At 36.2% G+C, this 15366-nt stretch overlaps 1 protein-coding gene across 1 annotated transcript in view; it reads left to right on the top strand.

Moving 5' to 3' along the window:
* The window catches only part of LOC103926239 (chromosome unknown open reading frame, human C8orf34), a 168114-nt gene that overhangs the window by 97341 nt on the left and 55407 nt on the right, over nt 1-15366 (top strand). Inside the window, exon 8 of the mRNA XM_009335079.1 lies at nt 4429-4564. Within this exon, the coding sequence (XP_009333354.1) occupies nt 4429-4564 (136 nt within the window). The remainder of the gene's footprint in view (nt 1-4428; nt 4565-15366) is intronic.

Raw genomic sequence — 15366 nt, 5'->3', positions numbered from 1 at the left:
GTTAACATAATAAGAAACATATAAGTATGACATAAAGCCATAAATTCAATGGAATTTAATGGACATAAATTCCTGGAATGCAAGCAGAACTGCTATCGGCAGTAGGGTTTTGTTGGTTTGTTTTTTGGGGTTGATTTTTTTGTTTGTTTGGGATTTGTTTGATTGGTTTGTTTTGGTTGGTTTTTGGTTTTTTTTAATGAGAGTAGTAGAGCATATTAAAAGTCTGTGCTTCAGTCAACAATCCTTGACAAATCAATGCTATGTACATGGAATACATCAATGTCTATCATGATGTAAGAACACTGCCTTGAGAAATTCATTGCTTCAAAGAAAGAGGCATTATTTTACTGGTACGTCAGAATTGACTGGTGGCCTGCAAGAGCATAAATCAGAATTCATTATCTGAATTTTTTACTGTCACGTGAAAACATTCAGTGCTTTTCTTAGCATTAGACTGAACAGACAAACTCTGAGCTGTCATAACCTCTCTAAAGATGAACCAGGACTTTTTCCAGCTTTGCACCTTATACTTCTTGAATTACTCCTGGGAAATTACTACATGTTTTATAATGGAGGAAGGAGACAAAAGTGACTGGATCATATAAAACAATGTAGCACATAATCTGATTACATGAGCCTTCTCTGCATCTGAAGTTTCACTGCATTTAATAGGAGTTTTGCAAAAGAAGAGCTCTGTCCTTAAAGTGAATGGTGTGTGAGTCTTGTAGGAGATGTTTGTAAGATGATTCCACACCCTCTCATCCTAAGACATTAAGCAGTCTTGCACAGTTTCTAGAATACTTGGCATTAGTGCCCCTTTGCCTCCCCTCAACCCTTCCTCCCCAAAAAGAAAGGAAGTAAATAGTTACAAACAACGTCCTATTTAAAAACATTACCTTGTTACCGGGCTATGTTCTTTTTTAGCTGAAATAGATACCCTTTTTCCCCTTCCCTTTTTGATGAAACTTGTCTATAAAAAAAAAACCACAAAGGATTTAGCTTAGTGCAGCATTATTATTAATATGGAAAACATCTGTTCTGTGCTATGCTATACTACACTTGTGATCTTTATCTCACTTTTAAGTATTTTCGTGTATTGTTACAGCAATGCATGAAGATTGCAGCTGTGTGAATTTATTTTGGTGAATTGCTGATTTGAGAAAAATGTAAGGGTTTTTCGTTTGTTTTGTAGGTAGGTTTTTTTTACTACACAGGACATACTTAATGAAAATTGCTGTAGGGTCTTCACATACCCTATTCATGTAGAGAATAGCAGAGAATTAACATTAAATCAAAGAAATACAGTGCACAGTCATGCATTAAAATAATAAACTTCTATTAGCACAAGTGAGATTGTTTCATTTACGTGAATTTCCAGGCTATCGCTGCACAAAGATAGGTGTACAGTGTAAATCTAAGAAGATTTGAGAAGTTTCACAGTATTCTTGTCTTCCATCACATAAGCAGTCATCAGCTTGGCTTTTCTTTCTCTCTTTTTCTCAGTGAATTACCTCATTGCTGCTCAATAAAATCACTGAACTGCTCAGCTGTATCATCACTAGTTGGTCTAGCAAAGAATACAAAGAAGGAGAAAAGATGCAGTGTTCCAGACCCTGTAACTGAATTGACTTCTCAATGAAATCCTTTTTTGCTAAGACTGATTCTTTCCGATGTTACAGAGAAACATCTGAACCTTTGAAAACCTTTTTTTTATCCTTAAAATGCATTATAGCACTCATTGTTTGTATTTATTTTAATAACATCCTTATTTATGAACAAATACTCCTCTGCAAAACATGCATCAATTATTGAACAATATATACACACACAGAGTTTAGTACTAAAATTACTGTATGATTTATTGTTGTTTTTTTTTTAATTAAGACCCTCAATAAGGAATGTGGACAATCAGGAAGATTGCCAGATGGCACGTAAACTTGCTCACAACTCAAAAATTCCCATCCAAGTTACGGATATTGGGAACCAGGGAGCTTCTCAAAGCCCAATTGCTTTAGTGAGAAGAAAGTGCAGTATCTACACTGTAAATTTGAGGCATCCAGAAGAAACTGAAATCATTCAATTCTGAGGCAGAAGTGCAGTAATCAAAGTTAAATCAAACACTGCAGTTATTCTTTGGATTTGGTAGATGGGGTTATACTTCTCTGTCTAGTTGGAATATTAACAGCTTTTTGTAGCTTGCCATGGACAAATTCCATCCAATGCTGAATTAGATCAATGAAAATTCTTTGAGAAAAATTAACAATTGTATATGATGTAGGTTTGTTTTTTTTCTTAAAATCTGCATGTTAGCATGCACATTACTGCTATTGGTCTAACAGCATGTAACAATAAACCAATACTGCATAATATTCTGCCTACTTGTCTGTTAGCTACAACTATAGGTACCTCTGTAATCCACGTTTCTTCACAAAGTTTCATTTAATTTTCTCTTGAGAGAAAAATGTTGGTAGTTGACTAAAAATGAAAAAAGGCATGTTTTTGATATACAGATTAAAATAGAAAAGGTATGATAGAGGGCAGCTTATGTCATCACTCTATTGAAACAGTCTTAGTCGTCAGAGAGCCAAAAGTTAATCAAGCAGAGAACAGTTGAAAACCTCATTTAAAGAAATCACATCTGTTTAGGGGAAAAAAAACCTGAGGCATGTGCTTCAATTTCATTTAAACTATAATCCATCCAGTGGTTTACATCTGTTAAAAAATATGGAACTTTTCACACCTCTTTAAAGCACAATTATACTGTATTTATTTTAATACATAATGTGTTCTGAGTATGTGATACCTTTTCTGAAATGACTCATAGATGATTGATTTCATAATTCTTTATCGTGTAGCCTTCCAAGTCCTTTGAATTAGTTCGTATATTAACCGCAGATGAAATTTAAAGAAAAAGTTGTAGAAACAGTGTAAATCAATGCCAGAAATTTCAGTGGAACTGTCAATTTATACCACCAAGCCAACGAATTTTGGGAGGGAGGAAAGTCTTCTTAAGCAGTAAAAGAAAACATTACAGATAAGAAGTTCTAGTTCAAGGACTTCAGTCACAAAAATTTCATTTAGGTTTAGCCTTGCTGTTCTTGGATGTTGCTTATTAAAATGGGTGTCTCCCACAAAGAGTGTTGTTAACATGGCATAATCCTGACAGTCTGACCATACTGCCCGGAGTTTGAAGCAGTAGTGTCTGTGAACTATAGAGGACAACCAGAAATATTTCAGGTAATGATTCAGGAGGTTGTATCTCGCTCTTTTGTGTATGAAGAGGAGCCTGGTACTCCACTGTGTATCTATAATGACTACTTGTGTATTTTAAATTCTAATTGAACATTGCCTCTTCTGATTTTAAAGTTCTCTGTGACTTTACCCCTTCTGATGTCGGGATTTAAAGTCTGCCTTTCTGCACTTTCTGCTCCACTCAGATCCTTTAACATCAGGTTTCTTTTGTAAACATAAATATATGAAAATACATGTGTATACATTATCTGAAAGATATTTTAATTAGATGATCACATACTGTATACCATAAGCCCCATGCATAGTCACTGCATAGAATCGTTGGTGCTCATTTAATAGCAGCTGGTCAATGTTTTGCTTGTTTACCTTTCAGCTAGAACCTAACAAAACTATAAACAACTGAAAATTGGGCTTTATGGATACATTAGATATACAGAACTTGCCTATTTTATGTTAGCAAAAAATATACAGATTATCCCTAAAGAATGTCCTCACTGTAAACCAGAAGAATTCATTTACAGTCTAACTGAGCTACACTATTCCAGTGTGATCCTGGGCAAAAAATTCTCTGAGAGCCTCAGCTGTCTTCCTGCAAAATGGGAATGATTTTACAGTAGTAGAAAATCCAGTTGTTATTATGAGTTGCTCAAATATTACAGCAATATAGTGGGTGTAAGTATGCACATTATGGTCTCTTTCAATGTGATATATGTATCCATTTCACATTTTCTGGGTTTAGCAGAGCACTTTTAGTTTAGCAATATTTTTTCATTGCTAAGTGAATAGATGATGAAAAAAATCAGAGGAGGAGCATACACTCAAAAAATGATTTTTCTCTTCGACATGCCCTATGTCAAATGGAGCTATCGGACAGCATCTCTTGATGACAAGTTTTTTATAAATGAATCAGAGAAATAAAGATTGAAAAAATATGCAGCACTGTTTGAAGTGGAAATGATACTGAATATTTTTCAAGGAACCCCTTGTAACAGGGTGATAATATATATATAAATAAAAATCCTCTCAAATGTCTTTTCATATTATTGTACAAGTAACTGTGTGTGTTTTCTTCCTGATTTTTGAGTTGTTCCATTCTTTAGTGATTCTACAGGTGAAGTACCTTTATTGCTACAAAATTTAATCGTGTGTTCATCCAGTCATTCTGTCCTGTTGCAGAGGATCTTGATGATCTAAGAATGGAAGGAGTAACAAGTGTGATGTCTTCTGGGAGCAAATTCAATCAAACTCGAAGTGCTCATACGGCTGAGCCTCAAGCAAAGGTCACATTGAATATCTGCGCAAGATGTGCCAGGTAAAAAGCAAAACAAAACCAGATCGTGCTAACCAATACATTCTTTTCCCCGGGTTTTCAGCTATGCATTGTGTTTATGGGCCAGGTGATGACCTCTCCTGTGCTAAAGAAAAAATAATTACTTAGCTACTGGCTACCCTATGACCTCTGGCATTTGCGTTGTGCAACTTATGTTTATGCTTGATATGTCGCATCAACAATGAATCAAAGAACGTAGTTAGTCTTAGGCCTTACTTCACAGCTTGAAACTATTTTAAGCCTTTCTGTCTCTGCATTTCATTAGTTATTTGAGCTTCTGTGGTTTTTCAGGGGATGAATCAGGGAATTTAAAGGTTCAAATCCAATTTGAAAAGCACCTGTATAAATGGAGATTTAGTTGCACAGGTGCAGTTCAGGATTTCAAATAGTTGCTTCTTAGCACTTTATAATCTCATCCTGTTTCACCTCTGAGAAATAATTTAATCAGGTTGAACCCCTTTTGGTTTTGACAGCTGGAAATAATTCTTGCATTTACAGTATGAGGGCCAAATAAACAAGTTGGTATTCCTGTAGCCGAGTCAACTTGAGAATGCAACACTAACAGAAACCCCTTAAATTTCCTAGATGCATTCTTCTACGTAGACAAAAGCTCATTTGGAGAAAGGATTTAAGCCTGTTTAAATGACAAAACTAGCCTTCTCACCCTTCTGTTAATGGTTCAGATTAGCAAGAACAATACAGAGGCATGCCAATTTTATCTGCTTGCCTTTGCCAATGGCTGCTCTATTGTGTAGCTTGAGAGGGGATTAGCCGCTTGTAAATAAAAAGCAACCTGTGGTGAAATTAAGTCAAAAGTTTGGCCATATGCCACCCTACGTTTCTACTTTTTTCCCATTTTGCTTGTAAATTACTACTTTTAAAAGGCACTTATGTAGGAAGAGGGGCTTCAAAACATTTTCTGATGCTCTGGGAGCGTAACTACAGGCATAGTGAATAACCCATGCAATAGTATCTCTTTAACAGGGCTGTGGAGCCTCGGGGAAGTTCAGCTCACGGTACTGTCAGAGCAGCAGTGACTGGATGGCCGTGTAATTCTAGAGAGTTTTGCTGTCAGCAGAGTGGCCTTTATGCTTTAAGAAAAGAGCAAACATGCTAGTCATGGGATTCTTCCCAATTCACTAGATACAAATTGCTTATGTTTTAAAGTGTTTCCAAGCAACTAGCTACGTGAAAGTGTGGCACCTTTTTTCAACTGGCATCGGTTGTCCATGGATTAACAAGTAGAAAGGTAACGAAAATAGAAATGTTGAATTTTCTACATGGTCTTTTCGAACTTACATAAAATCTTGTATGGATTACTATGAAGGTTAATTAAATTTTAAATTCCCTAAAGTAGCTGCTAACAGCAGGTGCCAAGATACTATATATTCTCTCAATCCTGCACACCAGGGAACAAATGGCTCAGATCTTGAGCCAAACCTAGCAACCTTGGCTATTGCTGTTGTCCTTTAACTGACTGTACTATATGACTCTGCAGTCTAAAATACGAGTTGTGAGAGAAAGATCTCATAAAATCCCCTTTTGTCACTTCACTTATCAGAGAATGCAAAGCAGTGCTTTATTTTGCCTGTACACCTTCATTTCATTCCCTACCCTGTTTAATGAAGTTGGTGAGGAACTGGATGATACCTACTTGGCTGTGGTTCTTTTCACTCTTGTTGCAGTTTAGCAGTTTCTTTAAACTTTGGAGGAATTAAAAAAATAAACCATCTCATCAGTAGCAAGGGAAGTAAAAAGAGAGAAATGGGTATTACTGTGGTATTCAGTAGTGGGGAAACTAGCATTTATTCTTCAAGATGAGGAAGTCCATCTGTTCTTTGGGAGTGTTCCTTCTTACTGAGTCTGAGGACATCTTTCCTCTCTTACCTCAAAACAGAGTTATTAGTGCAGTTAGCTCTCTCTTTCAATACCTCCACAGTGGATTTGTCCAGTGCCTTCTTGTAGCAGCTGAAGTAGTGGGGAGAGAGAGTTACATGAAGCAAGTGGCTTCAAGGACATGAAGATAGATTTTTTTTTTTTTTTTTTTTCCCCTCCCCTCCCCTGTTTGGTTCCAAGAGCAATTCAATTTTCTGTTACTCAGTGATATAGCCATTGAAAATACTGTGCGATAAAATCACAGCCTGAGTATTTGGGTCATCCCTACGGAAGTTTCTCAGTGTTGGCATTTATCTCTGTTGTTATGACAAAGCCTAGTATTTATTGTAAGGTCATAATACAGGACCTATTAGTATATTTATTTGTTTTAGAAATTATATTTTTATTTTTTCATATTCTTTTCTCTAGGAATTCTTGTGTGCTGTACAGTTTATATATAAATACTATGGGATTTGATTGTAGGCACATTTGAATACAATTGAAAAAGAAGTCAGTATAAGCTGTTCTTATGCATACTTTTGGTTACAATTAAACAGGTGTCTTTCCTCTTAATTTTACCCATTTTTTGGTTGTGTAAAGTGATTTGAAATGAATGGAGCTATTATTGGCAGTGGGTGTTCTGTAGATAACAGGGCTTGTCAAATCAGATTACCAAATCAGGTTTGCTGAAGATATTTTGGCTGTGTGTAGGAGGAATATGACTTTTTACTTGAAATTTGATTGGCGGAGTTCCAAATGTTAGGAAACGTGCTTCTTGGCTCAGACAAAAAGTTTAATTTTACTCTTGCATTTGCATAATCTAGATCTTTCACCTTGCTGTATTTTTTTTTTAAAAATGCTCTGACTCTCCAGTCAATTTACCTTCTGTGATACCTCCTCCAGAAGGTTCCTCACTTCCTTGGACATGTTGGGGCTCTTCTGAGAGGGATTTATTTAAACAACTGAAGGATTTCCTCAGCACTAGCTTTAACTTAATTTGGCTTAATTTTTTGGGTCTCACTTGGAAAGGACAAATAGTTTTATCGAAGTTCCACCCTACTTCATTAAAATCCGTGTGTAAGTTTTAGACCCTCCTGTTACTAGGATTACATTTTCTTGCCTTAGATCATTAGAGCTTCCTCATTATTTGAGAATTAGAGAGAACAGGTCTGTGGCTATGTGTACGTTACTTTAGCCTGAGAGGAGTGCTGGTTTAATTCTGTATGCCCACTGAGAACACCTGCAGTAGGGCACGGTGCAGCAATATGTCTTATCTCTTCTGTGTCTTCTATAGCTTCCTACAAATGGGCTAAACATGGGAGTACAGTGGCTTGTGAGAAGAATGGACTGAACCAACTGTTTCCCCCATGCTGAGATATTTGTCATCAGACTACACTTAGCTCCAATTTAGCTCCTTCCCGTTGTACCACTCAAATATATGAGAAAATCAGGACCCAAATTCTAGAATGTAATAACAGGAGGACAATACTAGCAGCTTCTGATTCCCTCTTTCTCTGTCAGTATAGCCTTATTCCTTTGCTAGTAACTGGCATTTAGTTCAAGGTGGTATTAAATGTCCTGTGTAGCTGGTTTTCTCTGTCACTAGGCTGTTACTCTGCACAGTAATAGTTCTTCCCTTTGAACTCCCCTATTCTATTTCTGTTTAACACAGTGTCAGAGGAAGATCTTAAATAAGAATGCCAAATGGGAGTGACTATAGTTAGAGATAAAAATCTACTCTGTTACAAGGCAAATTAAATCCGGTTTATATTGGGGGGGAAACCTGCAATGCTGTTGAGGTGCTGCATTTGGCACAACATTCTCCCTTGCCTTAAGTCTCTTAGACAAAAGTACGAGCTTCTTCATGAATCATAAGAAATGAGACTGAGAATGGACATAATTTGAACTAGAATAAAACACCCAAACTTTTAATTTTTTTTTTTTAGAAACTGGTATCTAACCTTCAGTGCTGATAATTTCACCGATAATCTTCAAATAATAGATAAAGTTATCACAGCCCAGGTCAGTAATTTTAATAAAAGGTAAAGTTCTCCACCCAGACGTCTAGGAGGTGGAGATGGGGGATTCTTTCAAGCTATCACACCAAGTTGGTTTATACAGCTTATGATTAACACCCCCCCCCAAATCCCCCCCAAACCAACCAAACAAAAAAAACCCCAAAACCCCAAAAAAACAGAGAGAGAGAAAGAGAGATAAAAGGAGGGGTTAATTCTCCTGGAGTATAAATTGGTTTGTAGACTGGAATATAGCTGTAAGAAACAGAGAGCTTACTGTGTTTTCTGTATAGATGTTTCACACACGATGAGCGAAATGCAGATGGATAACAGCTTTAAGAGGTTTTTCAAATGGGAAAGTAGCTACAGAACAATGTTATTCCCATAGCTGCTCTTGGACTACAGTGCAAGTTAAGCAGCATATTAAGTCATCTAAATAAAGGGGTGACATCATTCACAAGGTGGAACAAAACAAGGTTTATAGATACAGAAAAAAAGGCTACAAACCCCCCTGTATCTAGAAGGTTTGCTTTTTGCTATTTAGTCTGGAAAATTAGCAAAGACACTTTCAGTACAACTGATCTGGATTTAGATCATTTGAGCAAAATTATTATAATAAAAATTCCTTCTTTATCTAAGGGCACAACTAGTCTGATTGACTTAGAGAATAGACTGACTCATTCTGTAACACGAGTTTGTGAATCCTTCTCATATACAGGCAAAACAAATGAATTTCATGTTTGACTGATGAATCATAAGACACCTTCACACATAAGCAAAACTCATATGGGTTAAATAAAGATCTAAATGACAATTTGTAAAAGCCAAACAACACTTCCATATTTTCTCATGTATTGTGACTTGCACATTGAGAGTTTTGCAAGAATTTAATCAGGCATAAAGTATAAGATAATATTAATGTACTATTGAATGAATTTTAGGGTTGTTTTTTTTCTCTTTTTTTTTTTTTTTTTTTTTTTTGTAAGGACCACCCATTAGCCTTGTATGTCCACTGCCATGCTCAAAAGTTAAATCTTGTTCTTGTGGAGTCTTGCCAATGCATTCCTGGAAGTAAGAAGCTTTTTGTTTTTAATAGCGCAAGGGCTGCATTCATTCTTCTTAACATCAATAGAATACAAAAAAGGGGTTGCATGTGATTAAAAAAGAAATGGGATTATAGAAAACATACTGTGCCACAAGCTTGAAGGCTTCTGAACAAGAATGTTGGGAAGGAGCACTAGTTGCATACAAATGTAGGTTTGAGATGCAATATTTTAGTTAATATTTTAAGATTAGCTAGAGCAAAAGCACCATGTCCTAAGGCCTTTTAACATATTAGAGGAATCAAATATATAGGTATAAACAAACAAAGTACATCTGTACATTAAAAAGGTAAATGTAGCTTTTCTAACCATCACCATTGGGATGTGGAGTACAGTTCAAGTGTAGTAACTTGTGTGCTTGAGCTGCTAATGCAGAATAAATGAGATGCTCAGTGCATGCTACCATTTACAGATGCTCTCTGAAAACTTAGTTTGGAAAAGATACTCAAAAATTCTTATGTCAGTTTACCTTGCCTGTGAAATCTTCATTGTTGCCCTGCTCATCATCTGTATCTCTGATTCCTTTAAGATGTCTTGTCCTCCAAACAATCTTCAAGTTAGCTTGCTTATTTACCAAGGCCAGTTAACTTTTCTTTAACCATGTGGATTTTTGCAATATTTTAGTAAGTTTGGTTTCCTACAGTGTGGTCTCCATCACTTCCATGAGTGCTTGGGACATAGTCATATAAACTACATGGTACTATGTGAAATTTAAGAATCACCTGTAGGTTCGCTGAAATACACCACTGGACTTTAAGCAGATCTTCATGACATAGAGCCATGAGGACCATGAACGTGTGTGGGAGGAGACAAGAGAATTGAAGGAACCAGCTATAATTTGTCATAAATTCCAGAATAATGGTGGAAAGAATAGAACTGTTGTCTGAATTGGCCATGATATATCTCTCTAGAAAAGAACAGGAATTAATTGTTTGGTCGGGGAATTCTCTGGTGTTAATCTAGCTTCGACCATTTTAAATTCTTACAGAGTAAGAGTTTGTATGGAGCTGCTTTATCTGAGTATCACAAAGCTATAACAATACTAATGAGACTTGAGGTCATTAAGAAGCATTTGTGGAAAATTTGATAATGAGCTGTGCAGAAAATAGTGTCTGAAGCTTGATGAGTGGATCTCATTTAACTATCAAAAGCAGAAAAGCTGATGACTGTAAATAGAGAAAAAACTGCTCTTAAACAAGCCATGTTACTGTATGTACTGTCCACAGACAACACTACTGAAACTTCAGACAATGAAGAGGAAAGTTAATGAAATTAATTACCCCTGTGAGGAAGATCATAAATACTGGTAAAAGACTACATTTAAAAAGCAGTTAAAGATGATGGGCTCCTGGAAGATTTCCTCAAGTGAAGGAAGGAAGCCTACTGAGCTTCCTCAACTTCAGCTGTGCAGTAGATCCCTTCCTTATTGTTTATGACTAGTCTGCTCTCATTGTCATTGTGTTCCCTGCACAGAAACTGTTGGGATGGCTGACTTGTCTTGTGAAGTGGGATGGGTTCGCCTGTCTTGTCCAGGCAGGTAATCCCAGACTAACTCCACAGCTGGGGACGGGAAGGTGTCAGGGAATGGGTGCTGCACCATGCAACATTGGGATAGAGTCTGATCAGGTAGAGAGAAGAAGAGGGGCAGCCTCTGACATCCCATATAAGTGCCATAGATCCTGGAAGAAGGGAGGATGCAGAGTTTGCTGCTGGTGTGTTTTTTAACAGGTGGTCTAGGTTTATGTTCTGCCAAATTAGACCAAGTCACCACTATAGATGCTTCTGCTCTGTTTTCAGTGGACTGCTGTTCAAGTCTGAGTGTGAAGTCGTCTTGCCCAGGCTGAGCCGTTTTGGTGTGAGTCACTCTAAAGGGAGTAGTACCTTGAAAATGCCTGCAGGACTAGAAGACGTTAAAACTCCATGGACTGTTTTCCCCTTACCCTGAGCATATGTAACAGTACGTGGTGTCTGGGTCAGATGATAAAAGGCTATGCCTACATTGAAATCTGGCAGGGAGATTTCTGCTTGTGCAAAAATTCCTTAGCTGCTACATGAATTGCCAAAACTATTCAGTGATGGCGTCTGCAGATGCTAATTTAAAGGCAGTTCAGGTATGTTTACGTGAACTATAATCATCCCTTTAACTGCAGTGTTAATATAAACGAAGAGGTGATGGAATTAAATAGAAGAGAACCTGATCACTGGGAATATAAAATTATCTATTCCTAACAGAGTTAGGAGTAGAGCAGTGTGTATGTGACTTCAAAGGATGTCTTTAAATCCCTGTTTTTCTTTATAGACTTTAACTTCCTTCCTAATTTAATGTTTTGCGGGGAGTAACCTACAAATGGTGGATCCTGGAATGCATATGGCTAGAAATCGGGATTTGAGGAGAATAAATTGTAATTTCTGATATCAAAATCATGATATAACACAATATATCTATTTGGAAAACCTAGCATTACATTTTCTCTTTAGACCTGACCCATAGTTTCGATTCCTCTTTTTCCTAGCTTTATTTGCTACTCCCCAAAGGTCTGTGTAAATAAATGCATAGTGAGTATTCTGTCAGAGCGGAAGGTGCAGAGCATCCAGATGACTTGCATCTGAATCTTTTACTATGTTCCCCACTAATTTCCATTTCTTCTGTTTTTTGTTGACTGCTTGATTTTGAATCATTATGACCCCTTTTTCCCTGCTAGCTTTATTCTCCATGGTGAATTTTAGGTAAACTTGTCCTTTTGTACATTTAAATGGGTTTTGATTTGTCTACAGTGCAGCCTTTTACACAGAAATGTAACAAAGAACCTCCTAGGATTTGTATTTTGCTTATTTGTGGGTTTTAGTCTTTTAGTTTTTAGTCTTCTTCCGTGTGCAAACACCTCTGAAACATGTAAACTTTTAAAGGAAACAGCTAATTTCTGTCTAATCGTGCAGCAGAAAGGTAGGAAACAGGACGATATCATGTCATACAATTTATATTTCTAATTAATCATTAATATATGGATGTGTCAGAAAAAATAACCTCTCAAATCCTCCATATAATCCCTGGTTTGGCTCTGTACAGTGTGATGTAATACTGGGGAATGGATACAGGTATATGTGTGGTTTGGTACATGCATTTGCATGAAGAATAGTTTTTGTATGTCTGCCCAGTAGTGGTAAGGCCAGCTTAGTGACTCAGTTTCTGGCAGAAACTTCTGGCTTGTTAATATTCCTGAAATTTGGGAACAAATGACTTCAAAGCACCAAGGGGAAAAAAATGTTTCCAAACTTAAAGTGGTTGGTACAGAAATAATTTTGGGGGAAAAATTCTCTGATTGGAGTTCATGCACAGAATGATAGGAAGTTTATTCAAATGTTACCAAACTTTTTGATTATATATACATATTTTTTTCTTGCCCATCTTGCATTTCGTATTAGCTTTCTGTCTGAGTACTATTTCTAAATGGCTATTCTTACAGAGGAGAAAGTACTAAACATTCCAGATGACTCAATATTTTTCATTCTTTTTTTCCTTTATTTTCTTTTTTTGCAAGCTGAGTTTTACTGGACCTCTTGTTTCAAAGAGCTGAATTTTCCTCATGTTTGTTTGTGCTAGCTTCACAGACTTTATCCTAAACAAAGTGTTTTATTTGCATCTTTTTCCTTTTAAGAGTGGCAAACAAGCAAATGAAACTCTGTATAGTACTGCTTTATAACTTTTAAAAATCTCCTTTCACTTTGGAAAATTGTGCAGAAAACAGATTTTTCCTTTTGCTACTTAGAACTTCTTATAAGGTAGAAAAATGAAAAGAAGTACAAGAAAAGAAAAAGTTGTGGCAAAAAAAAATTAGTCAAAAAAATGTCATTTAACTTTTTGGCTGAGTTGAATCTGGGCAGTGATTAATTTGTCCAGCTTTGATGCATAAATAACCACAATAGTGTCTTCATTGTCTTCTTTTGATTTTGTAAGTGTTAAATACAGCTAAAATAAACCACTTTATCTTTCCTTTTCTGGAGTGGTGAACCACTTTAGTGTATTACTTGTTCTTTCAAAAAAATAGGAAAACGCTAAAGAAAAAAATAATTCAGAAAATGTTTTTACTGGTCCTCATGGTTATCAGAGAGAGAGAACATAATTTTTAAGAGTTAGTAGGTTGATTTGCTAAGTTGTCAGAGTAACATACTGGCTTGCCTTTTCTTTCACCGTGTTTCTTTTGAACATCTTACTATATGCAAAATAGAGATATCCGTGTGATTTCAAATGAATTTTTGAGTTCACGGATCTAAGTTTGACCTCTAAAATGCACACGATATTATCATTTTCAATCCCAAACCTTAATTAGTTTTATGGCAAACTCCCAATGAATTTGTGTTTTAAAAGAATGGCCAAGGTGTCTCTATTTTCAAAATCTTAACCGTGACTTGGGAGGGGAACAATATAACACAGGAGATTTATATCAAGTGCTCAGACAGAAATCCCAGGAGGATCAGACTTCTTTCCTCCCTCTTTTTTACCAGAATTTCCCACTGGATAAATCCACCAAGCAATAATTTCAGACCTATCAGAAGTTCCACAAAATACTGTCATAATAAAAACATTGTCTGTTATCAAAAATTATGTAAGATGTGAAGAAACCAGTATTTTCAGACAAAGCATATATCTCTTTAAAAGGAGCAGTGTGTGTCTGTGTCCTTGCATTATGCAGTATTTTCAGAGACGAAGCGTTTCCCTCTGAGTTTGATTTAACAGCTATTTTATTTCCTTAAAGGCTGCACGTGTGGGGTAGACTTGTTGTTTTTGACATAAGTAACTGTCAATCAGCATAAGAGAAATGGAAGAACTCTGAAGAAAGATAAGTGTTTGCATGTTAGTGAAAATAGACTTATACTTGAAACGTGTACACTAGGTACATAAAATTTGCATGTGAATTGCATCTTATACATACATACTAACGTATTGTTCTCATGATAGGACTGGTTTTGGAAATGTGGCACTTAGTGCGCCAAGTTCATCTGGAGGTAGCCCTACTGTAACTTTTCTGACAGGGAATTAGTGTCTGGTTTTGGTTATGAAGAAAGAGTACAGTATAAGATGCTGTGAATTAATGATGTGTTACTAGAACATCTTTTCTAAGAACTATTGTTCAACAGTAGCTATAATTTTTTTTTTTTTAATCTCAGGCTGTTTGTAAAAAGATAGAACTGGTATGAGGAGCTTGGTACACTTGTAAACATTTAAAAATGCTGTTGAGAAATTCTAAAAAGAGTAGACTTAAAGGATTTTTTTAGTTCTTTTGAATGCACCAGTCTTGATTTGTAATAATGAAAGCAGTAGGAGCATATTTGAAAATGAAATTAATATTACTTTGTCTAGTCCTGAAAATTATTGTATTGTCTCTCAATTTAATAGAGGGCAACATCCATTTCATCCTGTCCTTCATTTGTAGATCTTGTCAAGACATGTCTTTCTCTTTTCCCCTACAAAACACATTTAACCCCCTTAATAATTTAAAAAGACAAGTGCTTTCCCAAGCCTTTCCCCCTTCTTTTCCCTTGCTCTCTTTGATATGTGCTTTGCAAGCTAATTCTTTATTGCAATGTTTATAAATTCTTTCTGTTTGGTGCTACACTGTGTATATCAGCAATAGCAGTTGCTTCTGGATGCAAAAGATCATGAGCTTGGGGAAGCTTGTTGGTCATAATTTGAGGCTCCGGGTAACAGTTTAATATAGCTCTTAAAGTCACACATGCACACACACACACAAAACTCTTTCACGAGTCCTAGAAAAAATGGTTCACAGGGGAA

The sequence above is a fragment of the Pygoscelis adeliae genome, unplaced genomic scaffold (genome assembly GCF_000699105.1).
Source record: "Pygoscelis adeliae isolate BGI_AS28 unplaced genomic scaffold, ASM69910v1 Scaffold101, whole genome shotgun sequence".
NCBI classification, from domain to species: Eukaryota; Metazoa; Chordata; class Aves; order Sphenisciformes; family Spheniscidae; genus Pygoscelis; species Pygoscelis adeliae.
This window is presented reverse-complemented; position numbering and strand designations above follow the sequence as displayed.